A 24,971-nucleotide genomic window follows, 5' to 3' on the forward strand; every position below is an offset into this window, starting at 1 on the left:
AGACCAGAGATCTGTTCAGGAAAATTGGACATATTAGAGGAACATTTTGTGCAAAGATGAACATGGTAAAAGACAAAAATGGGAGGGACCTAACAGAAGCAGAAGACGTCAAGAAGAGGTGGCAAGAATACACAGAGGAATTATATCAGAAAGATGTGGATATCCCGGACAACCCAGACAATGTAGTTGCTGACCTTGAGCCAGACATCCTGGAGAGCGAAGTCAAGTGGGCCTTAGAAAGCCTGGCTAACAACAAGGCCAGTGGAGGTGATGGCATTCCAGTTGAACTATTTAAAATCTTGAAAGATGATGCTGTTAAGGTGCTACATTCAATATGCCAGCAAGTTTGGAAAACTCAACAGTGGCCAGAGGATTGGAAAAGATCAGTCTACATCCCAATCCCAAAGAAAGGCAGTGCCAAAGAATGCTCCAACTACCGTACAATTGCACTCATTTCGCACGCTAGCAAGGTTATGCTCAAAATCCTACAAGGTAGGCTTCAGCAGTATGTGGACCGAGAACTCCCAGAAGTACAAGCTGGATTCCGAAGAGGCAGAGGAACTCGAGACCAAATTGCTAACTTGCGCTGGATTATGGAGAAAGCCAGAGAGTTCCAGAAAAATATCTACTTCTGCTTCATTGACTATGCGAAAGCCTTTGACTGTGTGGACCACAGCAAACTATGGCAAGTTCTTAAAGAAATGGGAGTGCCTGACCACTTTATCTGTCTCCTGAGAAACCTATATGTGGGACAGGAAGCAACAGTTAGAACTGGTCATGGAACAACTGAGTGGTTCAAAATTGGGAAAGGAGTACGGCAAGGCTGTATATTGTCCCCCAGCTTGTTTAACTTATATGCAGAATACATCATGCGGAAGGCTGGACTGGAAGAAACCCAAGCCGGAATTAAGATTGCCGGAAGAAATATCAACAACCTCCGATACGCAGATGATACCACTCTGATGGCAGAAAGTGAGTAGGAATTAAAGAACCTTGTAATGAGAGTGAAAGAGGAGAGTGCAAAAAACGGTCGGAAACTCAACATCAAAAAAACTAAGATCATGGCCACTGGTCCCATCACCTCCTGGGAAATAGAAGGGGAAGATATGGAGGCAGTGTCAAATTTTATCTTCCTGGGCTCCATGATCACTGCAGATGGAGACAGCAGCCCTGAAATTAAAAGGCGCCTTCTTCTTGGGAGGAAAGCGATGACAAATCTGGACAGCATCTTGAAAAGCAGAGACATCACCTTGCCAACAAAAGTCCGAATAGTCAAAGCTATGGTTTTTCCTGTCGTGATGTATGGAAGTGAGAGCTGGACCATAAAGAAAGCAGACCGCCGAAGAATTGATGCCTTTGAATTGTGGTGCTGGAGGAGGCTCTTGAGAATCCCCTGGACTGCAAGGAGAACAAACCTATCCATTCTGAAGGAAATCAATCCTGAGTGCTCACTGGAAGGACAGATCCTGAAGCTGAGGCTCCAGTACTTTGGCCATCTAATGAGAAGAAAAGACTCCCTGGAAAAGACCCTGATGTTGGGAAAGTGTGATGGCAAGAGGAGAAGGGGACGACCGAGGATGAGATGGCTGGACAGTGTCTGCGAAGCAACCAACATGAACCTGACACAACTCCGGGAGGCAGTAGAAGACAGGAGGGCCTGGCGTGCTCTGGTCCATGGGGTCACGAAGAGTCGGACACGACTAAACGACTAAACACACACCCTCTTTGGAGGCATAGGTTACAGCCTTAGTAGACAGCTCTGTTCATGCCTTGCAAACTCAGGACTGTGACTTCCTTTACAGAGTCAATCTGTCTCACAATCTGGGGTTGTGTATTCTGTGTATTCTCTACCTAGAAAAACCTGGAAAGGGTTGCCATAAGTCAAAGCCAACTTGACGGCATGCAATTATTATTACCTAATTTTTCCTAGCATTGTTGTCTTTACCAGTGAGACTTGTCTTCTCTTGACTGCCTCTCTTGGATTAATGCCTTAACATGGTGACAGAGTTTGATTGTGTCAGGGAAACCAAGAGCAATGCATCGGGAGCCTAGATTTCATGATAAGTCTGGGCTCCTAGCAGGACCACCCAAAGCAGAATGATCGAATCTGAGGAACCAATCACCCACCCTCTTCAGGATTAAGACACTCAAGCTCAAGTACTGTGCGGCAGAACAAATCGATATTTGGCGCAACGCCTCCTCCCACCAAGGTCTACCCGGATCACCCGCGCGAGTCAGGAGTTGAGGCTGAGGAGCCTGACGCCGAGAGAGGCCCGGAAGGAGAAGACACGAAACCGGGCCTTCTCGGCGGTGGCTCCTCGCCTCTGGAACAATCTCCCTCCGGCGATTCGCGCGGCCCCCACGCTGGGCACCTTTAAAACCCAATTTAAAACATGGCTGTTTATTCAGGCCTTCCCTCCAGCCAACTCTTGATTTTTTCTTACTTTTCCTTTTTATTTTTACTGCTGTTCTTGTTTGATTATTATGTATTTGTCTAAGTTTTATTATTTGATTTTATATTTGGAAGCCGCCTAGAGTGGTCCGGTGGGCCAGATAGGCGGGGTGTAAATTAAATAAATAAATAGATAGATAGATAGATAGATAGATAGATAGATAGATAGATAGATAGATAGATAGATAGATAGATAGATAGATAGATAGATAGATAGACAGACAGACAGACAGACAGACAGACAGACAGACAGACAGACAGACAGACAGACAGACAGACAGACAGAGACAGATAGATAGAAGGCAATGGTAAACCACTTCTGAATATTTCACTTCTGAAAACCCTTCGATGAGACAACGCAGCTACTTCTCTGGAAATCTCACTGATAACATGGGAAAAGCTAAAATCTCAAACATGCAGGAAAACAAACACCTGCGGCCAACAAAGGGTGCAATCAAATGGCAGTTTGTCTCGTGGTTTAGTCTGCTTTGGGAATACTGTAGGTAGACAGATTCACTCCTTTTTCCAGTGATCACATGACATACATACAATCGTGAACCAGTCCTACCCTGATCCATGCCTACACCCACCTTTTAGGGTCCCTGTCATGAGCTACTGGTTTTTTTCATTGTCGGTAGGATTGCTCTGTTTTGGTTTGGTTCTAGCATGTATGATTGATGGTATCAAACCAAAGCAGACTACAGTGGTGCCTCGCTTAACGAGCGCACTGTTTAACGATGAATCCGCATAGCAACACATTTTTTGCGATCACATTGTGATGTTTTGAATGGCAAAACATCGCAATGCGATGATCGGTAAGCGTTTCGCTTACCGATTTTCGCATTACGATGTTCTAAAAACAGCTGATTAGCGGTTCCAAAATGGCCGCCGGATGAAGAAAATGGCCACCCGCAGCGTTTTCGCGCCAATTCCTCGCTTACCAAGGCGGCGAAAAATGGCGGCCCTATGGAGGATTCCTGCTTAGCGGTGAGTTTATCCCCCATAGGAACGCATTAAACGGAGTTTAATACGTTCCTATGGGGTTTTAATTTCCGTATAGCGATGTTTCCAGATAGCAACGATTTATCCGGAACGGATTATCGTCGCTATGCGGGGCACCACTGTACTTACTTGCCATTTCACTTAAGCCATGACATGGAGGTGGAAAATATGCCATTTATTAAAAAATTTGAAGCCTCCCTCCTGCTTCCAACCCCCTGAGGGGGAGACAGAAAAGGATGCAGAGGCTTTTGTTGTTTTTTAAAAATCCTGTACAATCCACTGCTGAATTGATTGGGTGGCAAGCCAAATCAGTGCTATGCCACTACAAAGACTTTTTTTAAATTGCAGCTTTCCCACGGCCTACCACAGAAGGGGACACAAGAGGGAATATGGAGCAGTATTTTTTTTTTGTTTTGCTTTTCTTTCCCTTTAAAGAGAGGGGGGGGGAAAGCTAAAACAAAGTCCCTTGAAGTGCACCATGCTTTCCTGCCTCAGTATCACCCGATCCTTGTAAGCAGATGAAAGATTCATCCCAAATGGCATACCACACCTCTATGCAGTCTTAAGTGACCCTGTTTAGCGCAATCCAGACTGGGACTTCCTATTTGGCTATCTAAAGCGTGCTGTCTAGTTCCACCTACGGTCTTCATTTGCACACACCCTTGAGTCGTCTTCATTCATCCCCCTTTATTTTCATTTCATTTACTCGCCTACTCCTGTTCCTTCAACTGCAATCTCATAGGCAGAAATGCAATGGATGAAACTTTTTCTGCTGCTTTTCCTCGTCATCCAGAAAACCTACCCCACCCAAATGCCTGCGGTTGTTTCTAGACGGGAAGCTCCGAGTGCAACTGATCAAATGGCGTTGCAAAGCGATGCTGTCTTTGCCCAACAGATTTTATGTGGGAAGATAAAAGTGATGAAGGTGGGCAGAACTAAGGGTATTACCGTATTTTTCGCACCATAAGACGCACTTTCCCCCACAAAACAGGGGGGTGGAAAGTCTGTGTGTCTTATGGAGTGAAGAAAACAGATTATATTTTCCTGTTTTCTTCTCCTAAAAAATTGGTGCGTCTTATGGAAAGGTGCGTCTTATGGAGCGAAAAATACGGGTACTTCTAACTTGGACCCTCACATGGATCCATGAACAAGCTGGACTGTTGCACAATTAAAAAAACTCACAGAAGGGGAACAAATGAAAGGGCAACTGACACCACATCTAAGCCAGCAGAAAAACCCAGTAGTCCCCTCTGTACTTTTACATTTCTGACACAGTTGGCAGTTTTGCTTTCTTCTTTACGTTTTTTACCCTAGCCTTATACCTCGTATTTCTCTCACCCTAACCCCTCAAATCTGGCCCTCTTAGAATCATGCTTGCTTGCTACAGCAGGCCAGGAAGCTGGGCCTGAGGTAAAATCCTGCAGAACAGGCCATTGCTCATCTGTCAGGATTCAGTAGTGCACAGAAAGTTACTGGGAGGATTATGGGATGGCGAGCTGGCAAACAGACTGCTGTATCCCAGCTCACCATCGGAAACCGCAAGGCTTTGGAATCCGTGATGATTCAGAGGGCAGTAAAACATGGTCAGAAGGGACTAACAAACACTCCTCTGTGATCCTGCCAAGCTTGCTGTGATCGCCAACTAAAGCCTCGCTGGAACGAGTCCCACCCATTTCAAAGGCTGTGCCCTGCTTCTTCAGCTCCAGTGATCTCAGCTAAGCAGACCATCAGTTGTTCCCGTGTTTTAGTGCAACCTTTGCTTTCAGTCTGGCAATCTATAGCCTTAAAGAGCACAATCCTCCCTTCTGGCATGTGCTAACAGAGAGAATCTACCTCATCTCCCATCCATGCTCAATTATCTCCCATATTTTGCAAAACTGATAGCACATCCAGACTGCCCTTGCACCAGTTCATTTCCAGTTAAACAATAAGGCAATCCACAATGAACTTTCTGCACTAGACAAATACAGATCTGGTTCACAATAGTCCTGCCAGTTATATATACTTTTCCAAATGTAACCAACCAGATGATGATGATGATAATTATTAAAAAACAAGGCACAGTCTGGTATGATTTACGAAATAAAAGTTTTAACCAAAAACCTAAGTATTAGTGAAATAGTGCAATATGTAAGCTATTCCTAATATTGCCATTTTCCGCATCTCTGATGGTGTTATTCCATAGATTTGCAGCTGATTATATTATTTTATATTTATTTATTTGATTTATATCCCGCTCATCTGGTCAAATCGACCACTCTGAGCAGCTTATAATAATAGTATATTATTATCTCCTCTTACCTCAGTCTCTGCAATATCCAGCATGATGATGAGTCCTAAGAATGTGAAAGCTTGCCTTTTTAGGATATTTTAGTACATCAGAGGTATTATCCCACCCTGATTTTGTTTAAGACTGCTGTCCTGCACAGACCCCTTCTGATTATTTATCGGCAAGTTATGCATACTTATTCAGAAGCAAGCACCTCTGAACTTGATGGAACTTGCTTCCAAGTCAAGACACAAAATATCAGATCTGAGTGTCAGTCAAGGTTTCCAGGTAGTATAGGATTTGGCTATCCACCCAAAAATTAATATCTGACTGCCTTTCTTTCTATCAATGATACATCAGAGATTGAGACAATTACTCCCTTGGCATACAGCTCCCAGAATCCCTCAATCAGCATGACCAGTTCTTCAGTACCCTTAAGTATTATGGATCTGGAAGAAAGTACATACATTTTGGACTACAATTCCCACAATTCCACAGACAGCATAGTCATGCTGGCTGACACAATCTGGGCTTTGTTGTCCCCTTTTCCAAAGGCTAAACCACATCTTCCTCTAGTAACCCTTCCATGTTTTCCCACTGTTCTTCATATCTTTTAATTTTTAAAAAAACTCATTACGCAGGAAAAGACGGAATAGCTTATACAGTGGCTTTTGATTGTGACTGTAAGGATGCATTCTTGAGCGATGGCCATTGCCTTACTTTCCACACGCCATGTGGTGCTGCTCCGACATTCCTAGTCCAAGGATAAGGATGCAGTACACCTCAGCCAGGTGCTTTTTGGTCACGGCCAGGTTAATCTGATTCTGCTTTATCTCTTTCTTTTCCAGGGCACTGGGCTTTCTGATGGACAAGCAAAGGGAAACAAAACAGGAAAAAGAAACCGGAATAACTTAAAGGTTAGAGCAAAAAAAAAAAAAAAACAACTGTCAGGCAGGTATGGCACACCTCAGGTTACCAAGGAAGCCTTAAATCATGTCAGCAGCGACATTCTGCACAAGGCTATCATTAACAAGTCAGATAATGCAACAGGCTGGAGGAGGCCTACATACAAGAAAGGAGCATCCACAGAATAAGGAAGGAAACGTTCATGCTGATGTTGTTGAAAGCACCATTAGGGCCAGCTCAAAGATCAAAACCAAAAGGGCAGAAGTTGGGACCATTCGCCACATAAGGCATCTACCAATTCAACCCTTATTTACCAGAATTAAACCTTGCCACCTCTGAATCACATTTTGTTGTAGATTCCATGTGGAACTAGACTTAAAAGCATCGGCGGTGTGCGGAATTGTCATTTGAGCAGGTGTAATGTATGTCCCAAAGTTTTAGCCATTTGCCGCGAACCATTTTGGTTGATTTGTGGTTGGAACCAAAAACGTGCCCCAGCAAACATTCTCCTTTTTGCAAAAGGGGGGGCTCCCCCCCGCCACTAGGACAAAAATGGCCCACAATATACTGTATATATTTTTTTTGCAAAGCAAGAGGCAGAAAATGGAAATGGCATCCTGTTTTCAGTACACTGACCAAATTCAGCCTTGGAGACTTCAACGGGTTCAGAAAAAGATAAGACGTTGACATGAAACCCTACCACAGTACTCCGTGCCAAAGAGTGTGTGTGTTTTAAATATCAGTGAATGGAGTTTGAACAATACTTGCTTTATGATACAACTTAGCATGCAAAACCTGAGCCTTCGTGATCTCATGAAAGCCACAACTAACAAGTGCAAGAACAGGTTCCCAGAAACCAAAGGTTTGCAGAACTGAACTTCTGCGAAGGAGGGGAAGGACTGACCTGAAAACACTAAGAGGTGTTGGCTTCAACCTCCTTACAGAGGATGAGGCCGGAAACCATCTGAGCAATGAACGAAGCCAGGATGGAATGGGAAGATGCAAAGTGGATGGGTGGAGTTCCAGGAAGCTGTGTGGGACTTCAAAGGTGAACTTCAGCCATAGGTTTTACTCTGGAATGGGGCCACCCATCACAAAGAATAACAAACCCTGGTCTTAAAAGGCTCATGGAGCTTGCAAACTGTTCCCAAGGCACATGAAACAGCTTCTGATTGTGCTGGGCCCTAAAAGCCTAGCACTGTCCACTCCAACTGGCAGGAGGTTTCTGAGGGATCAAGCAACCCCACCACCGCCACTTCCCAACCTGAGGTATTTTTAACTGGCATTCTTAGGCATTAACAGTCTTTCAGTGCTGGGGAAAAGTTCTATTTCTGAAATAGTTAGTTTTTTGCACTTCAATCCCTAAATTATCCAGCCAGCATAGATTCTGGGACTTGATTTCCTCCAACCCACTCACCCACCCACCCAAAATCTCAACCAAACAAAATCTCCTTTTCCAGGCTGTGTGCCTGCAAAGTCTTATATTTGGGAATAGGTTCTAGGGAGCTTCTCAGGACATAGAGAAAAGCAATTTCACTTACCCCATAAAAGATTTGGGTTTCATCTCCAGGGCTATCTTTTCCAGATAAAAAGAGATATAGTACAATAGGGCCATAAGGAAATCATCTAGCTGCTTACACCTACAGCAAATTAAAAAACACATGTCACACAAGTAAACATGATCATGGAAGCTTGGGTCAGGTTGTGTGTGTGTGTTTTTTGTTTTGTTACATCCTGCTCACTATAAAAGGGCGTCTACCTTCTTCTGAGTTATCCTTTATGGGTTCACAAGCTTTTCCTTTCCCCATACTTTCACTCATATAAATACATCTATAATAATAATAATTGGGTGCCATCATGTTGGTTCTGACCTCGGGTGACCCTTATCCATGGTTTCCAAGGCACAGAACACACATTCCCTTCAGCTTAATTATTCGCAGGATAATTTGGATAATGGTGGCAACGTAGGCAGCTGCAAAACCAGCACAGCGGGCACAAGGAAGGGTGGCACGTCTAGACAACTCCCATTTGCACTCTTTTTCTCTCTGAAGAAATCTGTTCTTGTTTTAACGTAGGTAAGCATGTTTTGAAAAATGGCCACCAACTCAATGGGCATGGTTGATTTTTACCTCTTCAGGAGCCGGCCCCCTTTGTTCAGCTGTCCGTGTGGGGCAGGGTTATGGGGCAAAGAGAGGGCAGGTGCTGCCAGTCAGTATGCACAAAAGCCCCGCTCCTTTAAAACTGGTTGGCAGCTGCGATGAAAGATGGCATCTATACAACATGGCATCTCACGAAGCAACGTCATCACCAATAGATGGTTTAGGTCTCTGGCTGTGGAGCCAGAGGTTCGGAGTTTGATTTCCGCCACTTGTGCCTCCTTGACAGGGGCTGGACTCCCATGATCCACAGGGTCCCTTCCAGCTCTGCAGTTCTAAGATTATTACTTAACAAAACAGCCCTTTTGCAGCTTGGCCTACCTCAGAGGGCTGTTGTGAATATAAACTGTGGATGACAATAATGTGCATCACCTTGCACACCATGGAGGAAAGATTTGATGAAAATAAAAAGGAACTGAATGGCAGGGGTGGGGGATAATTTCCTTAGGTCTGAAGGCTTCCTGTCCTCCCAGACCTCAGGCAGCTACCCCCAAAACTTCAAAAAAAATTTGAATAATTTGTTTTCAACTTTAAAATAACATTTGCCCAATAGAGAGGGTGCAGGCAACTTCACCACATTCTCTGGCCAGATATTTTAGGACCAGGAGGGACCTTTTTGGGAGGTTTCAGTTACCTTGGGATCCTGGAAGAGCTATATGAAGATTGTGGGCTGCCCCACTGCTCTAAAGGGTTCATATGTCTTATGTTGTACTATGGGTGTTCACAAAGTATTAGCCCAATAACCAACACACGCCTCAAGTTATTTAGTGAGTTCATATGAATGGCAGACATTTTCCCCAGCTGAGTGACCACTGCCATATAAAGCATTTTATCCTTGGAGTGGAAATGGAGCACAAAACAACCACACGAAAATCCCCAGGGCATTTCCCTAAATGTTGGGAGAGCCAGGATCTCTGTCACTTCTACTAAGGTATGATATATCTGGCTCCGTGAAAGTCAAATTGTGGTGACTGAAAAGGCAGGATTTCATAATTCCTATATTAGCATCCGACTTCCTGTTTGTCTTACAACGCGTTGTTTTAAGAAAATCAGAGGGCGTACCTCATAACTATGGAGAAAGAAGGGACATTAAAGGATTCATCTTCATGGGCCAGGAACAAAGCAGCATCTGAAAATGTCCAAATAAGAGAAAATGTGCATTAAAAACTGTAATACTGCTTTCCCACCCAGTCCGGTAAAGTGTCTGTCACTGAGCTAATGGAAATCATTCTTTTAGCCTGGCTTTACATCCTAATGTTCCCCCCAATGATCTCAGATGGACCACCAGATCGGTAAGGTCATCTGGGAGGTCATTACTAGAGCTGTGCAAATTGTGTTTCCCAGAATCACCAAGACAGCCATGTTGTCTGGGACATTCTGGTAGCTATACTGTAGTTCAAAAAGCACAGATCTGCACTCTCCAGTCATTACTTTCCCCAGATCAACCCAGTGGGCATCAGAATGGAGATCTCAGCCCTAGTTTGACTGACAATCACAGGTGGCCTGCAAGCGTTGCCAGACTACATATCCCAGCATTCCAGTCTATCTCCAATGGCTGATGGGAGCTGCACCTGCAGACCTGCACTTTGCTTTCCTCTTGTTGTTGTTGTTTAATCGTTAAGTCATCTCCGACTCTTCATGACCCCATGGACCAGAGCACGCCAGGCCCTCCTATCTTCCACAGCCTCCCGGAGTTTGCTGACCTCTACTATGTCTCAATCTTCCAAAGACCCATACCCTCCGGAAGTGTTGGAATATAATTCCCATCGACCCCAGCCAGCACAGAGAAGGCTTTTGTCCATTCTAACACAATTTTTTGTTCACGCACAGCAGGAATGACTGAACGGTTTTCCATTTCTGACTTGCCCTGGCCATGAAGGCTAGAACTCTTTTCTTATTGGTATTCTTAATAATTAATAATAATTAATGAGAGCTCACAAAGCACTGCCTCAGCCATGGCTGAGAGGCCACCCAGGAGCAGCTGTTGGGTGGGGGAGCATGCGCACTGGTGCAGGTGGAGCAATGCCCTAAAGCTCTGGAATATTCCTGAATAATGCCTGTTCAAGTGCATAGGAAACTAATTGTGGGAATTGCAGAGACCACAAAGAAGAAGCAAAACACTAAGAGAGAGAGAGAAAAAAGCCTACAATCCTAACCCTGAAACGGAATCACCTCCATGCATCCAGGATCGTTCATGTTTTTTTTTTAAACCCTAAGGTTCATCAACAGCTTTGTTCCTTAACACCTTAATGTTTGGTTTGTCTTTCAATGGAAGTAGAAACAATACAACATCTCACAATATTATATGAAGGGGGTCTAAAAGAGGATGTCGACACCCTGGTGTAATGCATGCTCTCCCGCCTGCCCTGTGATGCAGTAGCTTGGCACTCTTGCTTTACTCAAGTCTAGTCATCTGCTCGATGGGCTTTGGTTCAGTGGTAAAAGCTGGAAGGACAGATACTCATCATGACAATCCCCATAGCCTGGCTTTCCTCACGAATAGTCCAAAAATATAGACAGCAAAAGGCATTCTTGAACTTGTTGCTAGGAGGAGCAAGTCATTTGTAAAGCTGAAGAACCTTAACTGGCTTCTTCACAATTAAACCCTTTGCATTACAAAAGGGATCCCATGCAACAATATCCTATCCCGGGCAAGATTCATTTCTCTCCTCCCCCCCAGTTACTGTGAGGACTGCAGCTAAGATCAGATAGAACAGGGAAGCCAGGGGGGTGTATCGGATGATCACGCAGTCCCTGCTACTCAGAAATCCCCAGGGATTCAACCCTGCAAGCCCTGGCTCCATTACACCACTGCTAATGGGCATCCTTCTCTCAAACAGCTACATCTTGATCTGGTCTGTGCTACAAAATTTTATGTAAAGAGATATTTAGTGGATGATGGTCCTGACTTTGGATAAGAAAAGGACTTAGCTATTTGAGTAAGAAGGAAAATTTGTATTTCTGTGCTTTCCTTTTATTATTCTTTGGTACACATCATCTAGGCCACTGGTTCTTAACCTTGGGTTACTCAGGAGTTTTGGACTGCAACTCCCAGAAGCCTTCACCACCAACTGTGCTGGCTGGGGTTTCTGGGAGTTGTAGTTCAAAAACATCCAAGTAACAAAGGTTAAGAACCATTGATCTAGGCTATATAGACAATGACTTGTTAATTCAGGATGCCTCTGAATCAGAATATCCTAAAACAATCCCAGGTATGTTCCATAAGATCAATGAGTTATACAGTATGTTGTGTAAATTATTCAACACTAAAACTCACATTTACTTACACTTAACATCTTCTAATGTGATCAGTTCATTTTGTCCCCGCTTCGCTAGTCGAGGTGATTTGTCCTCTACGGTAGGAGGTCTTAGAGCACATAAATCTCGGAACATACTAGGACTTGGCCTACATATAAGATTGAAGATGACAAAGTTTATGTTCCACTTTAAAGGACAAAAAGCACCACTTCTAGGTCATCTAGAGCAGTGGTTCCCAACCTTGGACCTCCATATGTCCTTGAACTTCCAAGTCTCAGAAATCCTGGCCAGCAGAGGTGGTGGTGAATGTGACAAACCCAGACCTACTGGGATATGCCACAGTTTCACTAAGCTGCCACCAACCATTCCCTATAAGAAGTCACACAGACCAGGGATGGATTTTTAACAAATAAAAGAACAAGGTTTATTAAATAACACACAGGGAAAAATAAAAGGATCAAGTGAATAAGATACAGTAACGTGGCTTAGTCTCAATCATACATACACACAGTTTGGTTCACACAGAACACTTAACTTGAAGCACAGACCCTGAACCTATCAGTTCTGGCTAACCATACAGACACCTGAACCTATCAGGTTGGTACTGACTGACACAGTAGTACCCTGTCTGACACACAGACTCCCACTCAAGCTTCTTCTCTCAGCTCTCCTCCAGCTTCTCCTAACTTCTCCACACAAACTCCACATATATATACAGTACAGCCCGTCCTCCTGATGTCCCGCCTTCCACTCCCCATAGGATGGAACTTTCCCTCCAAACCCATGACAGACAGGTAACATCAGTGCTGTATGTAACAGTGAAGACTTCTGGGAGCTGTAGTCCAAGAACACTGGAGGCCCAAGGTTGGGGACCACTGATCTAGATTATCTGGAAAACAAAGACTTCAGAGGGCAAAATTCAGTTTCGTTGCCCTAAGAGAAACTCATTATCTTTATCCATTGCTGCATTTTCCACCTAAGAGAAAGTCAAGCTCCTGAGTCACGTTTGCCAATTTAACAGCCTGCCGAGGCACAGATGCAAACACAGGGTGGTCCTTCTGTGATAAAAGGGGTGTTTATGGCTTTTCTGCATCTTCTCACTGGAGCAAAAAAAAAAAAAAAAAAGTAAAAAGTTGGGGTTCCTCAAAAGACAAAGTGAAAGCAAAGAATAACTTGAGAGTTGGTTTGGGAAGAGATTAATTAATTAAAATAGAGGTAATTGATGGCAGAAGACTCGCACAGCCGGTGTTACAAAAAAAATTGCTCTAGAGGAGCTGCCAGTCAGAGTGTGTAGTAATGTTGGGCTTGCTTCTAGGTTGGCAACCTTACTTCCTGGAAGAGTGGCTCTTTGGGAACAGCCCTCTATAGCAGTGGTCCCCAACCTTGGGCCTCCAGATGTTCTTGGACTTCAACTCCCAGAAATCCTGGCCAGTATAGGTGGTGGTGAAGGCTTCTGGGAGTTGTCGTTCAAGAACATCTGGAGGCCCAAGGTTGGGGGCCACTGCTCTATAGAGACAACTCCTTCCAGATTCCACCGTGTGACTCCCAGGAAGTACTGGGCTGTTTCTTTGTTTTTAAATGGAGAACTAAGCCGAAGGAGGCACCCACTGAAATAAGACAAGCTGGAGTCTGAAGACTTCTGCATTTGAGCTGCTTCTCCCAGAATTCTGCATGACAAATTCTCAGAGATTTTCTTGCAGTTGGAGTCCAAAGAAAATCCAGAGGTCCCATCCGTATTACCATATTTTTCCATGTATAAGACGCTACTTTTAAAAATTAAGGGTCATCTTATACACGGAAATAAGTCGAACCTCTCTGTGGGCATGCAAGCCATGCCAATGCTGCTGCCCCATGCCAGCCTGGTGCAGAGCACAACGCCACCCGCTCCTGGGGCTCAACTCAAGCTCAGTCTGCTGCCTTGTCCCCCACCCGAAGACAGCCCGCGAGTGGCGCTAGAGGTGGTGATCAGATGGCAACAGCAGCAGCAGCAGGAGGCAATGGAGGAGTGGTGCCCCGCTGCCCCTTGATGCAAAATCGCTGCTGCCCATTGACTGCAACTCTGGCACTGCAGGAGAGCGAGCGAGCGGAATGGAGTGCAGGAAGCCCAGGCAAAGGGCTATATTTGGGGAGGGGGAAAAGACATCTCCTGTACGCCCTCTGGATTATGTGCCGGCCTGGAGGGTGCCCACTGATTTGGGCACTCGGGCTCAAAATTGGGGGGGGGGAGGGCTGTGATATATACATCGGGGTGTCTTATAAACGGAAAAATTCAGTACTTCTTTCTAAGGCCACATTCACTCTTGTGAAAGCCACATGTTAGCAAGTGGACAGAGCTGAAACCTACAGTGAAGACTGCCAGAGGAAAAAAAAATAAAGATCCTATTCCTTTTTTTTTTGACACTACCCACATTTCTCTCTCTTTCTGACATCACCTTTTCTCTTTCCCCCACATTTTGTCATGCTCCCCACTTAGGGGACAAAATGTAAGGTCCTCAATGGATCAACTAAAGAGGGTGTTGCTTCTAAGGATCTTTAAGAACTGCTCCTAAGAATCCATTGCCACCCATGCACCCTGTATGCATAAACCTCAGCAAAATTATCTGTGATGTTGATTGGGACCCTTCCCATTTTATAGTCAGGAAAATGGCTGCAGAGCCAAAAGCTGGCCCAGGTATGTTCAGGCTTGACCAGGAACAGAGACGGCCCAAGACATTCCATTTCCCATGCTAGGGCAGAATAGGTAAAAAGGCGAACAACTCATGATGCTAAAAGTATAGTAGTAGACGAAGGGATTGACAGTGCATTGCCCTGGAAGGGTACACTTAAGGCCAGCTGCCTTGTCCCACACAGAAAATCAAAAATACATCCTCAAAAACCAAAATATAATTTCTATTCACCGATGAGCAAAAGAAAATAATAACAGCATGCCACTAGTGGAAATAATTAGCATCAACACCATTGGGAAAGCTATCTTATATAACACCAGATTAATTGTCCGGCTAGTCTACTTTCATTCTGAGTCGAGTCTAAAAAAAGAGGATGATGTTTCCCAGCACCTGCTACCTGACTCCTTTTCGGGAGAGAACAGGATGAAAGTTAGGACTTCGTCCAGCAAAGTTACTCTTTTAGAGTGTAGGCCCCTGAATAGCCAGTGGCTGGCAGTTTTGGTCTCATACAGTTACTTTCCCAAGTTCTGGTCACCTCACTCCAACCAGATGGGAACGGTCTGTCCAGGATGTTTTGCACCCTAACTGACAGCCGTATGCCAAGATCACAGGCCTTGGGTGTGTAGTTGAAACTCTGCTTATGTTTTTTTTCCCCTCCCAAAATTGAAGCACCTCTCCAGTGGCTTTGCTCCAGGCTCCTGAAAATGAATGGTCTTGCCACCTTTCTTTGTCTTCTCCTTAGTCTCTTTGGGTTCCTCCTTGGGCTGAGCGCTGAAAGAGAGAAACAAAAGAAATTTGTAGTTTGCAAGTGCCGAGCACTTCACAGGGTTGCCAGAAGGCACAGCTGTCTTGATAGCTGTTGTTGTTTAGTCGTTAAGTCGTGTCCAGCTCTTCGTGACCTCATGGACCAGAGCACGCCAGGCCTTCCTGCCTTCCAGTGCCTCCCGGAGTTGGATCAAGTTCATGTTTCGAAGCAAATTCATGCTTCGATGACCCTGTCTAACCATCTCGTCCTCTGTCGTCCCTTTCTCTTCTTGCCTTCACTCTTTCCCAACATCAGCGTCTCTTCCAGGGAGTCTTCTCTTCTCATGAGATGGCCAAAGTACTGGAGCCTCAGCTTCAGGATCTGTCCTTCCAGTGAGCACTCAGGGTTGATTTCCTTCAGAACAGGTTTGTTCTCTTTGCAGTCCAGGGGACTTTCAAGAATCTTGCTAGTATAGAGCAACATATACAGTTCCCGCTGAGGGCAAAGGACAGGTATGTTTCCATGGATGCCTCGCTGAGGTTTTTTTTCCTGGGTTTTCTTTTTGTCTCCTCACCACATGGCCTGGGGGTGGGGCCTAGGGGTGGGACTTTGTTTTAAAAGAGCGTGTCCCAAATTCTATCTCTGGCCTTAATATGGTAAATAGGAAAGCCAATTAGATTTGCATAAGCCTGGGAGGCAGGAAAGTTTTAAGACTCAGATCATACTTTTGCACTATTAAAGAGCAGGCCGGGTAGGTGGGGCTCGTCAGCCATGGAAGGCAGCCCATCTAGGAGAAGGAAAACTCCGATTTCAAACTTCCACTGCCTTGTGGCTATGTCCACTCATGGAAAAGGCTTCAAGAGTTAACCTCGAGGCAAAATCCGGAGCTGGAGTCCCGAAGGCAGCATGTGTCGTTCTGCCAACTCCTGTGACATTGCTAGAACCAGTTGTATTGGCTCTTGCCTTTCCATTGGACCATTTCAGCAATGTGGAGAGGGGGGATCTGCTGCTTGGGTAACAGCCTATCCTCCATATTACCTTACCTGGGCTTCATGATCTGGAGAGGACACTCCTCAATTCAGAGCATGTTACCATAGTCTCTCGAGACTGAAGGATGCCTATGCTATGCTACAGTTCCCCCAGCTAGACGACCATAGCCCATCTGTACACCAGACATGCATAGCGCATGTGCAGATGAAGCATTTGTTCCCTGAAGCTCCCTGCTTTTATCACGGATGTTGTCAGTATCCTTCCCACCACCCACCCACCCGCAGGAGGCTTTCTTTGTTTAAAAAGGGTTGCAGAATCCCTGGCTTCCTCCACTTTTTTATCTCCTCTTCTATACGATAGTTTTTGTTGCTGCTGCTGCAATCTGTTGCAGAACTGGGCAAAGTCAGCCCCATGGCACTTCCCATTATGTTTATTTTCACTGTTACAAATTCAGGGTGCTTTCAATGTTCAGTGAATTAGCACAGAAAACACAACCCAAAAATTGCTCTGGAAGAGATGTTCCAGCTAAGGATTGCTTTTTAAAAATATTTTTAAAAGAACTCTACATCTTTTAGGAAAGAATGGAAGAGAAGCTTGTTTTATAATACAGTACGCACAAGGATCCCAGTAAGTCCTGCTCTCCGTTAGGGTGGAAAGGGATGATCACAGTGACATCTAGGTGGATTCAACCAGTCAGCACTGGGCAGAGCCATCTGCATCCAAACCACAGAGGACTGATCCTCCAGCGCTGCTCTGTTTCTGACTGAACCACTTTAGATTTTGCTGGCCTTATTCATGGCTTATACTCTGCTTTTAATGGAGTACAGAGCCCTGTAAATTAGACCATTTAAAATGAAGTTTTAAAATAACAAAGGATACAGCTACAGTAGCAGCAGAGGTCAATCTAGTGCTGGTTGCTTGGGAAAACTTGGCTTGATTAAAACGATCTAACGAAGCCTGATCATTCACATAGAAGTGGCAGATGAAGCATTTGCTTCTCCCTCAAGAAACTGCCTGCAGCTTAAGCCACTGCCATGGATTAGACTGTGGGCTGTTTCTCCACTGGCCATGTAAGATGATGCAAAGAAAAAAAAATTTTTTTTACTTTTTAAAACTGATGTAGCTAATCAGTGTAGTAGTTTACATATCATAAAAAAATCACTTCCCCTAGCATTTGCCAAACAGGGGAAGTGATTAATTTGCCAATATCATGAAGTGGCTCACTTATTAAGCCATGTCAGAATATTGGCAAATAGAAAGAGGAAGGCTGGCTTTGGATGGGTTCCAGCTATCACATGTGCTAAAACTGATGAAACCAGAGCAATCCTGCCTGCACCAGAAAAGTAGAACCCTCTTGACAGAGGCTAGAATGCAGTGGGTAGAAATACTCCGGACACAGACTGGTGTGTTCTAGCAAAGACGTCTTCAAGAGTGCAGTGCTCTAAATAATGGGCTAAATGCCCATCTAGACAGTCTTTAAAAACCCGCTAATGAAATATAAAAATTTCCTTTGACAATGGATAAAATAGGAAGTCAGAGAAAGAAACCGGATAAGTACCTTACAAATTCAAGAGTCTGAGTTTCTTCTTTCCAATACCACAAGCCAGGGTGAACTTTTGTAAGCTGCAAAAAGTTTAAAATAAACAAGTCTTACATTAAATTAAACCTACACATTTCATGATAGATTTTTAGCTAGGAAAAAAAATTTAAGAACTTCAGAAGTTTGTTTTGCTGACTGATTATTTATTCATAAAAGGTTTTCATAGAATCACAGAGTTGGAAGAGACCACAGGGGCCATCGGGTCCAAACCCCCCACCACCACCATACGGGAACATCCATCAGAGCACTCTCGACAGATGGCCCTCCAGCCTCTGTTTATAAACCTCCCAAGAAGGAGACTCCACCACCCTCCGAGGCAGCCTATTCCACTGCCAACCGGCTCTGACGGTCAGGACATTCTTCCTGAGATTCAGGTGGAATCTCTTTTCCTGTAGTTTGAAACCATTGCTCCTTGCCCTAGTGTCAGGAGCCGTGGAAAAATAATTTAATTCAAATAATTTATGTAGCTATTTGTTTAGCCACCTAGAGTTAGACCAAGCCAGGTCACTAAGTTTGCAGCAAGAAATGGAGTACTCCAAATGCCTTTGAACTGCATGCAGCTCTCATAAGCCTTAGTCAGCATATCCAGTTGCAAAGAATTATGGGAGGTGTATTCAATTCAAGGAGCCCCACAGCACAGTGGTTAAAGTGCAGTACTGCAGCCAAAACTCTGCTCACAACCTGGGTTCAGTCCCAAGTAACAGGCTCAAGGTTCACTCAGCATTTCAGCCTTCTGCAGTCGATAAATTGAGTACCCAGCTTACTGGGGGGAGGGGCAATGGGTCATCTGAATAATAAAATTACAAACTGTAAACCGCACAGAGAGTGCTTTAAGAACTATGGAGTGGTATATCACCATACTTTGCTTTTACCTCTGAAAACTAGAAGTATAATCCTCAGTTTGCATTATTGTCCAAATCCAGCAAATTCTATATTCAGGTCAAAATTGTACACAAATGTTATACAAGTAGCTCTCCTCTTAAGTGTGAGATCAAGTCGCAGTCCGATACTCTCACCCCATCAATCAATCAATCTTCATTTGTTGTCTCCGACCCATTAAAATTCATATATATAATATTTATATTATGAGGAAGCAATTAAAGCATTACAAGATAGTTAAAACAATATAAAATAAAAGGTAAATTGCCTATTATATACCATCAGTCAATCTTAATTTTGTGGTCTCTGGCTCAATAAAATGCATACATATAATATTTAAAATAAGAGGAATCAGTTAAAACATTTCAAGACAGTTATAAAGTGATAAGATAGGTTACCCATGCGTTGCTTTGGTATTAATATTATATACAATTAATCAATCTTAATTCTGCAGACTCTGACCCATTAAAATACATGTGATATTTAAAATAGATGAAAGCAATTAAAACATCTCACCACATCACATAAGCTCTCATATGGATCTTACATTTTGCATCCAGCAACACAAAATGAAGCCTCCAGTTGTTTATCAAGTTGAATTAATAATAATGTGATTTTGTTTGGATAAGAGGGGCTTAAATCACAGGTGCTGTGAGTTTTTCCTGGAACACTTTTAAATTGCTTTTCATTCCAATCTACTGCAATCCATCATTTTGTCTTAATACCATGACTTCTTGTGCTTTTTAACCTACACACACAAACACATACTGTATTTGTTTATTTTGGCCTCCTCCCTTTTAGGCTTCTACCAAGAGCGGAAGACCTGCCTTTGCAGCAGGCTTTTAATCATGAGTCTTGCACGCCGGTTTTTAGCTTAGTAAGTTTGTTTTTCAAGTTTTTGATCGTTTTAAATCATTTAACGTCTTCCACATTACTATAGGTTTAATTTCTTTTTAACCCATAGTCTAATGTGTTTTTTTTAATTCCACTTGTTTTCATGTCGCTAGCCACCTCAAGTCCCCCCCGCAACCCACCCCAATTAGGTAAAAGGCAACCTACAGAGGACACTCTTATCAATAACATTAATCATTTCTTTTCTCCAAAAAGTGGGGGACACCCAGAGAACCCCACAAAACCTCTCGTTGTGCAGCAGCAGCAGCAGCCAGAGCACAGAAACAAAGCTGACAAGCACTCCCGGGAATGGAAAACTCACAGGCACCACCGCACCCTTCGGCAGCTGCAGAAACTGTATCTGCGACATGATGAGACCAAGTTTCCTGAAGTATCCTGGCAACCGGCTCCCATCAGCTCGAAGCGAAGCCGGTGACTTTCCGTGGAGACTACAAGTCCCGTCATGCAATGCGGCCCCACCCCTCTCCTCCTTAGACGATCTTGTAACTCGGGCAAAGGAGAGCGTGAGTCGGTTTCCGCAAAATAAATAAAGTGATCGCAACGTCTTGTAGGGATGGTGTAGAAAAGTTCCAGTGCAATTGTTAAGTAAACCCTTCTAGCAGAGGGAGGGGGGTGGGGTGGTCCTAGGTGTGAGAGAAAGGTTTCAATTTTTTTTTACTTCGCTGTAACCAATTCAGTTTAAAGTTTTTTAAAAATACAATAAAACTACAGCAGCAGTATACGTCAATAATTAGAAAAAAAATAAAGCTTATATATATAGACACATACACATATACACATACATATACATATATACACACACAGTATATATATAATGTGTGTGTGTGTGTGTGTGTGTGTGTATATATAGTATATAATGTATATAATGCGTATATATATATAGTATATAATGTATATAATGTATATAATGTCTGTGTATGTGTGTGTGTGTATATATATATATTGTATATAATGTATATAATATATATATAATGTATATAATTGTGTGTGTGGATGGATAGATAGATAGATAGATAGATAGATAGATAGATAGATAGATAGATAGATAGATAGATAGATAGATGATAGATAGATAGATAGATAGAAGCATTAGAGGTGTACAGATGTGGTTTTGGATTATCACTCCCAAAATCAGCTACCTGGGGAATTCTGGGAATTGTAATCTAGAAACAAATCTCATCCACGCAATAAATGGGAGATCTCATTGAGGTTGATCCCCTGTGGTGCAATGGATAGACTGCGGAGGCAAAGCCTCCTAAAAGACAGGTTCAAATCTCCAATTGGGCATGGAAACTCACCGGTGGGGTGGGGGGGGGGGGAAGGAGAGAGAACCACTCCTTGAACATCTCACATACCTATTAGGGTTGCCATTGGTAAGAAGCATAAGCACACATAGGACGTGCATAAAGGTTGTTATGTGCCATCCAGTTACTCCCGACTCATGGCGACCCTATCAATGAGCGATCTCCAAAATGCCGTACCTTCAGCTGCACAGCTCCTGCAAACTCAAACAGGCACATACAGCAAAATAGGAGCCTCTCCAAATTGTTTGTCAAGAAAAAGGAAAGTAGCATTGTTCTTGTAGGTTTTTCGGGCTATCTGGCCGTGCTCTTCTGACTCCTGTCCTCTGAAGATGCCGGCCACAGAGACTGGCGAAATGTCAGGGAGAAAAAACCTCAAGAACACGGCCAAAGAGCCTGAAAAACCTACAACAACCATCAGATCCCAGCCGTGAAAGTCTTGAAAGTAGCATACTTCACCAATGTCCTGGTGTCACCAATGAATTGCAGTTCTCTCTCAGAGAACTTAAATACATAAAGTCTCAGAAGTTGCTCATTCAGGTCTTCATGTTATACAGTTTGAATACCATATCATAGACATATTATTTATCATTGTAAAAGAACATACAGTATTCCACAGTCCATATTTTTTTCAGGAAAAAAACAGCTTTGGGGGGAAATGGGGGGAAAATTTTCCCCAGTTTTTTCTATTCCCCCATGGCCTTCCCATCTCTAACTGCAACAACCCTTAAAAACGAGACAGCATAAGGACAAATGTAATTATATGTTGTGCAGTTATATGTGTTGTGCAGTTATATGCATGTACTCACAGACAAGAGAATCTTAGGTGCCCCAACACAGAATTTCTGTTCAAAGGCCTTACAATGACTGCAAATACAGAACTTGAATGACTTTGCTGGAACAGACTGAATCATCCAGAAGAAGATCATGTGACCCCAAAGTTTCCAGCCACTTCTGTACCTAAATCCCCCTGAGCCTATTTCTTAAAACAAACAGATCTTAGTGATTCACAGCCATTACCAAGGCTAGCTCCAAACTCTGGCTGCCTGGCTACTTGCGCTCTATGTAACCTTTTTTGACAATAGCGCAATGTGCTGTACGGTACTTTGTGTTCATATTATATACTGCCAAGGCTATTCTGGAACTTTGGCAGCCATGCTGCATATTTATCAAGCCACAAGAAGAGAGACAGCTTTGGAAACAAAGCAGGGCTTGAACTAGCGGCGGTGATTGAAATCAAGATCTGGAACAAGACTGAAAGACAGTTGCCATCTGCCTGTGTTAATTCAGGCTGCTGTATTTTTGATTAACAGGTATTAGATCAAACAATTTAAAAGACATTTTGATCAGTAAAAAGGCACCCTTTGTTATAGACATGAAGTTAATTTTTGACAGTTCTGCAATTTGGGAGTGCCAGAGGTGGGGAGTTTGATTTCCCATTGTGCCTCCTAAAACAGCCAGCCTGTGTAGCCTTGAGCAAGCTGCATGGTTCCAGAGCACCCCTACCCTGAAAAAGGGAATGGGAAACCACTTTTGAGTAGTCTATATGTAGAAAACCCTGAAAAGGGTCACTATAAGTCAGAACTGAGTCGCTGGCACATATTTATTATTATGACTACTTTTTAAAGAAAAAAAATGGATGCACACATTTTTAAACAGAGCTTGGAGATGCTACCTTTTTTTGGGACTAAATCTTGCAGAATCTTTGGACAGTGACCATGTTGCCTGGGGTATTTAGTGAGCTATAATCCAAAGAAGTAAACTTTGCAAGCTTCCAACAAGTGTCACCTAAGAAGAGTCATGCATGCTGCCCTGTTTGGGCATCCAGGAAACACCTTTTTTTTACAGGGCCAGATCAAGGCATGTTTGAAAACGTATGCTATATAAAGCCCAAGAGGCCCTGCAGCGTTACCAGAAGAAGGGTAGTATTCTAACAATTACGCCAGAGTTTAAGCTTAGTAATTTTTACACACATTCACACACATATATATTAAAGCTTGTCCTTCAAATTCCAAAGCCTTAAATAGTAGTTCCTTTAGCTAGCATATAAATCTAACACTGCTCTTTTAAGAAACATGAGTGCATTTGTCAGATGTTTCCCCTTCTCCTCCGTAACTAGAGAAGAGCAGATCCACCAAATCAATTAATTGACAAATCCATTATGATTGATCAAATCAGGAAACTTTTATTTCCAGGTATGTTTAAATAAAGCGGCCAAAGTTTCTGTTGCTGCCTGGATGCGAGGTTGTCTAGAATTCAGAAACAGAGGAATCAAGGCTCAAAATTTGTTCTGCCATTCCTTCAATTGCTTATAGTATTTTGAAAAAAACTAACTTTGCGTCACAGGCCACTAAAATGCAGAAAATATAAAACAAGGTTGAAAAAGTATGATACATCACTTGAATGCCGGGTCATTTTAATAGTCGTTTTATGTAAAAGAAAATTAGGATACATAAGCATAAACATTTATACTAGGCTATACTGAAAGATGGTTTTTAAAAAGTGTTTTAACCTCATAATTCTCTTTTTTTAAAAATAAGAAGAAACTTGATGTTGGGAGAGCACATGAAGACCTAACAGAAACCCTTCCTCTATACACAGCTAGTTGATATGTGAGATTTTAAGTGGAGGCTGAATGGTTGTTCCACAATCAGTCAAATGCTGCCAGGCAACATCATGAAAACAGATCTCCTTAGTGGTAGCACCTATCTTTTGAAATTTTGTTCACTAGACTAGATGATGAGAGAAACAGAATACGCATATTCAACTTCCACTGCTCATTGACAATTTACCGTATTTTTCGCTCCATAAGACGCACCTTTCCATAAGACGCACCAATTTTTTAGGAGGAGAAAACAGGAAAATATAATCTGTTTTCTTCGCTCCATAAGACGCACAGACTTTCCACACACACCCTGTTTTGTGGGGGAAAGGTGCGTCTTATGGTGCGAAAAATACGGTACCTTTTTTTGTAAGCATCCCCTGGCCAGCCATTATTCCCACTGTGCTTTTTCCTTTGATGGTTGAAATCTTTTTAAATTATAAATTACTTATTGTTGTTGTATTGCTTATGTCTTACACCTATTATGCATGTATCTTTAATGAAAAACACCTGGATGTCGTCATATCAAACAGAATACAGTATTGCAACTAAGTATGTAAATAAGTAAGTAAGTAAATATGCATGCAGAAGGTTCAAGATCTCCAGGCAAAGGAGGATCAGATAGCAGGTGGGAGTGGTTCATGTTCTGGCATCTCAGGATGAGATCCCTGTGTAGATTGCAGGCCACCTATAGTAACAGGTGATATGAAATATCTTTGCCAGAAAACTGCTATGAATCCAAACAGACCATTATGGGCAGGTTAGGCAAATCCTCAGAACTCATGTAAGGCTATTTATTTATTTATTTATTTATTTATTTATTTGACTTATATACCGCCCCATAGCGCTACAAGCACTCTCCGGGCAGTTTACAATTTTTAATTATACAGGCTACACATTGCCCCCCAGCAAGCTGGGTACTCATTTTACCAACCTCGGAAGGATGGAAGGCTGAGTCAACCTTAAGCCGGCTACCTGGGATTTGAACCCCAGGTCGTGAGCATAGTTTTAGCTGCAGTACAGCGTTTTAACCACTGCGCCACGAGGCATATCTCGCCCATCTGGTCTGGTCCAGTGGTTCTTAACCTTTTTGAAAGAAACGCCCCTTGAGCCATTGAGGAAGTTATCATCGCTTCCCTTCCCGCGATTTATTTATTTATTTATTTATTTATTTATTTATTTATTTATTTATTTATTTAAGACACTTAAATCCAATGACCCCTGAAAACAAAA

At 43.1% G+C, this 24,971-nt stretch overlaps 1 protein-coding gene and 1 long non-coding RNA gene across 14 annotated transcripts in view; one reads left to right on the forward strand and one right to left on the reverse strand.

The window, feature by feature from the left end:
* The window catches only part of LOC140703268 (uncharacterized), a 37,514-nt gene extending 30,890 nt beyond the window's left edge, over positions 1-6,624 (forward strand). Inside the window, exon 2 of the long non-coding RNA XR_013540748.1 lies at positions 6,572-6,624. This is a non-coding gene — a long non-coding RNA (uncharacterized LOC140703268). The remainder of the gene's footprint in view (positions 1-6,571) is intronic.
* Positions 1-20,293, reverse strand: part of PPP1R36 (protein phosphatase 1 regulatory subunit 36) — a 41,234-nt gene extending 20,941 nt beyond the window's left edge. Inside the window, exons 1-7 of one of the 13 annotated variants that reach the window (XM_072986767.2) lie at positions 20,137-20,293; positions 18,003-18,067; positions 15,382-15,480; positions 12,073-12,191; positions 9,848-9,914; positions 8,171-8,269; positions 6,444-6,584 (exon numbers count right to left, since the gene is read on the reverse strand). In XM_072986767.2, coding sequence (XP_072842868.2) covers positions 6,444-6,584; positions 8,171-8,269; positions 9,848-9,914; positions 12,073-12,191; positions 15,382-15,480; positions 18,003-18,067; positions 20,137-20,184 — 638 coding nt within the window. In that variant the 5' untranslated portion in view covers positions 20,185-20,293. Of the gene's footprint in view, positions 1-6,443; positions 6,585-8,170; positions 8,270-9,847; positions 9,915-12,072; positions 12,192-13,019; positions 13,041-13,651; positions 13,732-15,381; positions 15,481-18,002; positions 18,068-18,527; positions 18,615-18,916; positions 18,936-19,439; positions 19,667-19,982; positions 20,022-20,136 lie in introns of those variants that run through there. The other 12 variants (XM_078383599.1, XM_072986768.2, XM_072986773.2 and 9 more) reach the window with 12 other exon arrangements.
* Between the last annotated feature and the right edge of the window lie 4,678 nt (positions 20,294-24,971).

Source organism: Pogona vitticeps, chromosome 1, assembly GCF_051106095.1.
Source record: "Pogona vitticeps strain Pit_001003342236 chromosome 1, PviZW2.1, whole genome shotgun sequence".
NCBI lineage: Eukaryota > Metazoa > Chordata > Lepidosauria > Squamata > Agamidae > Pogona > Pogona vitticeps.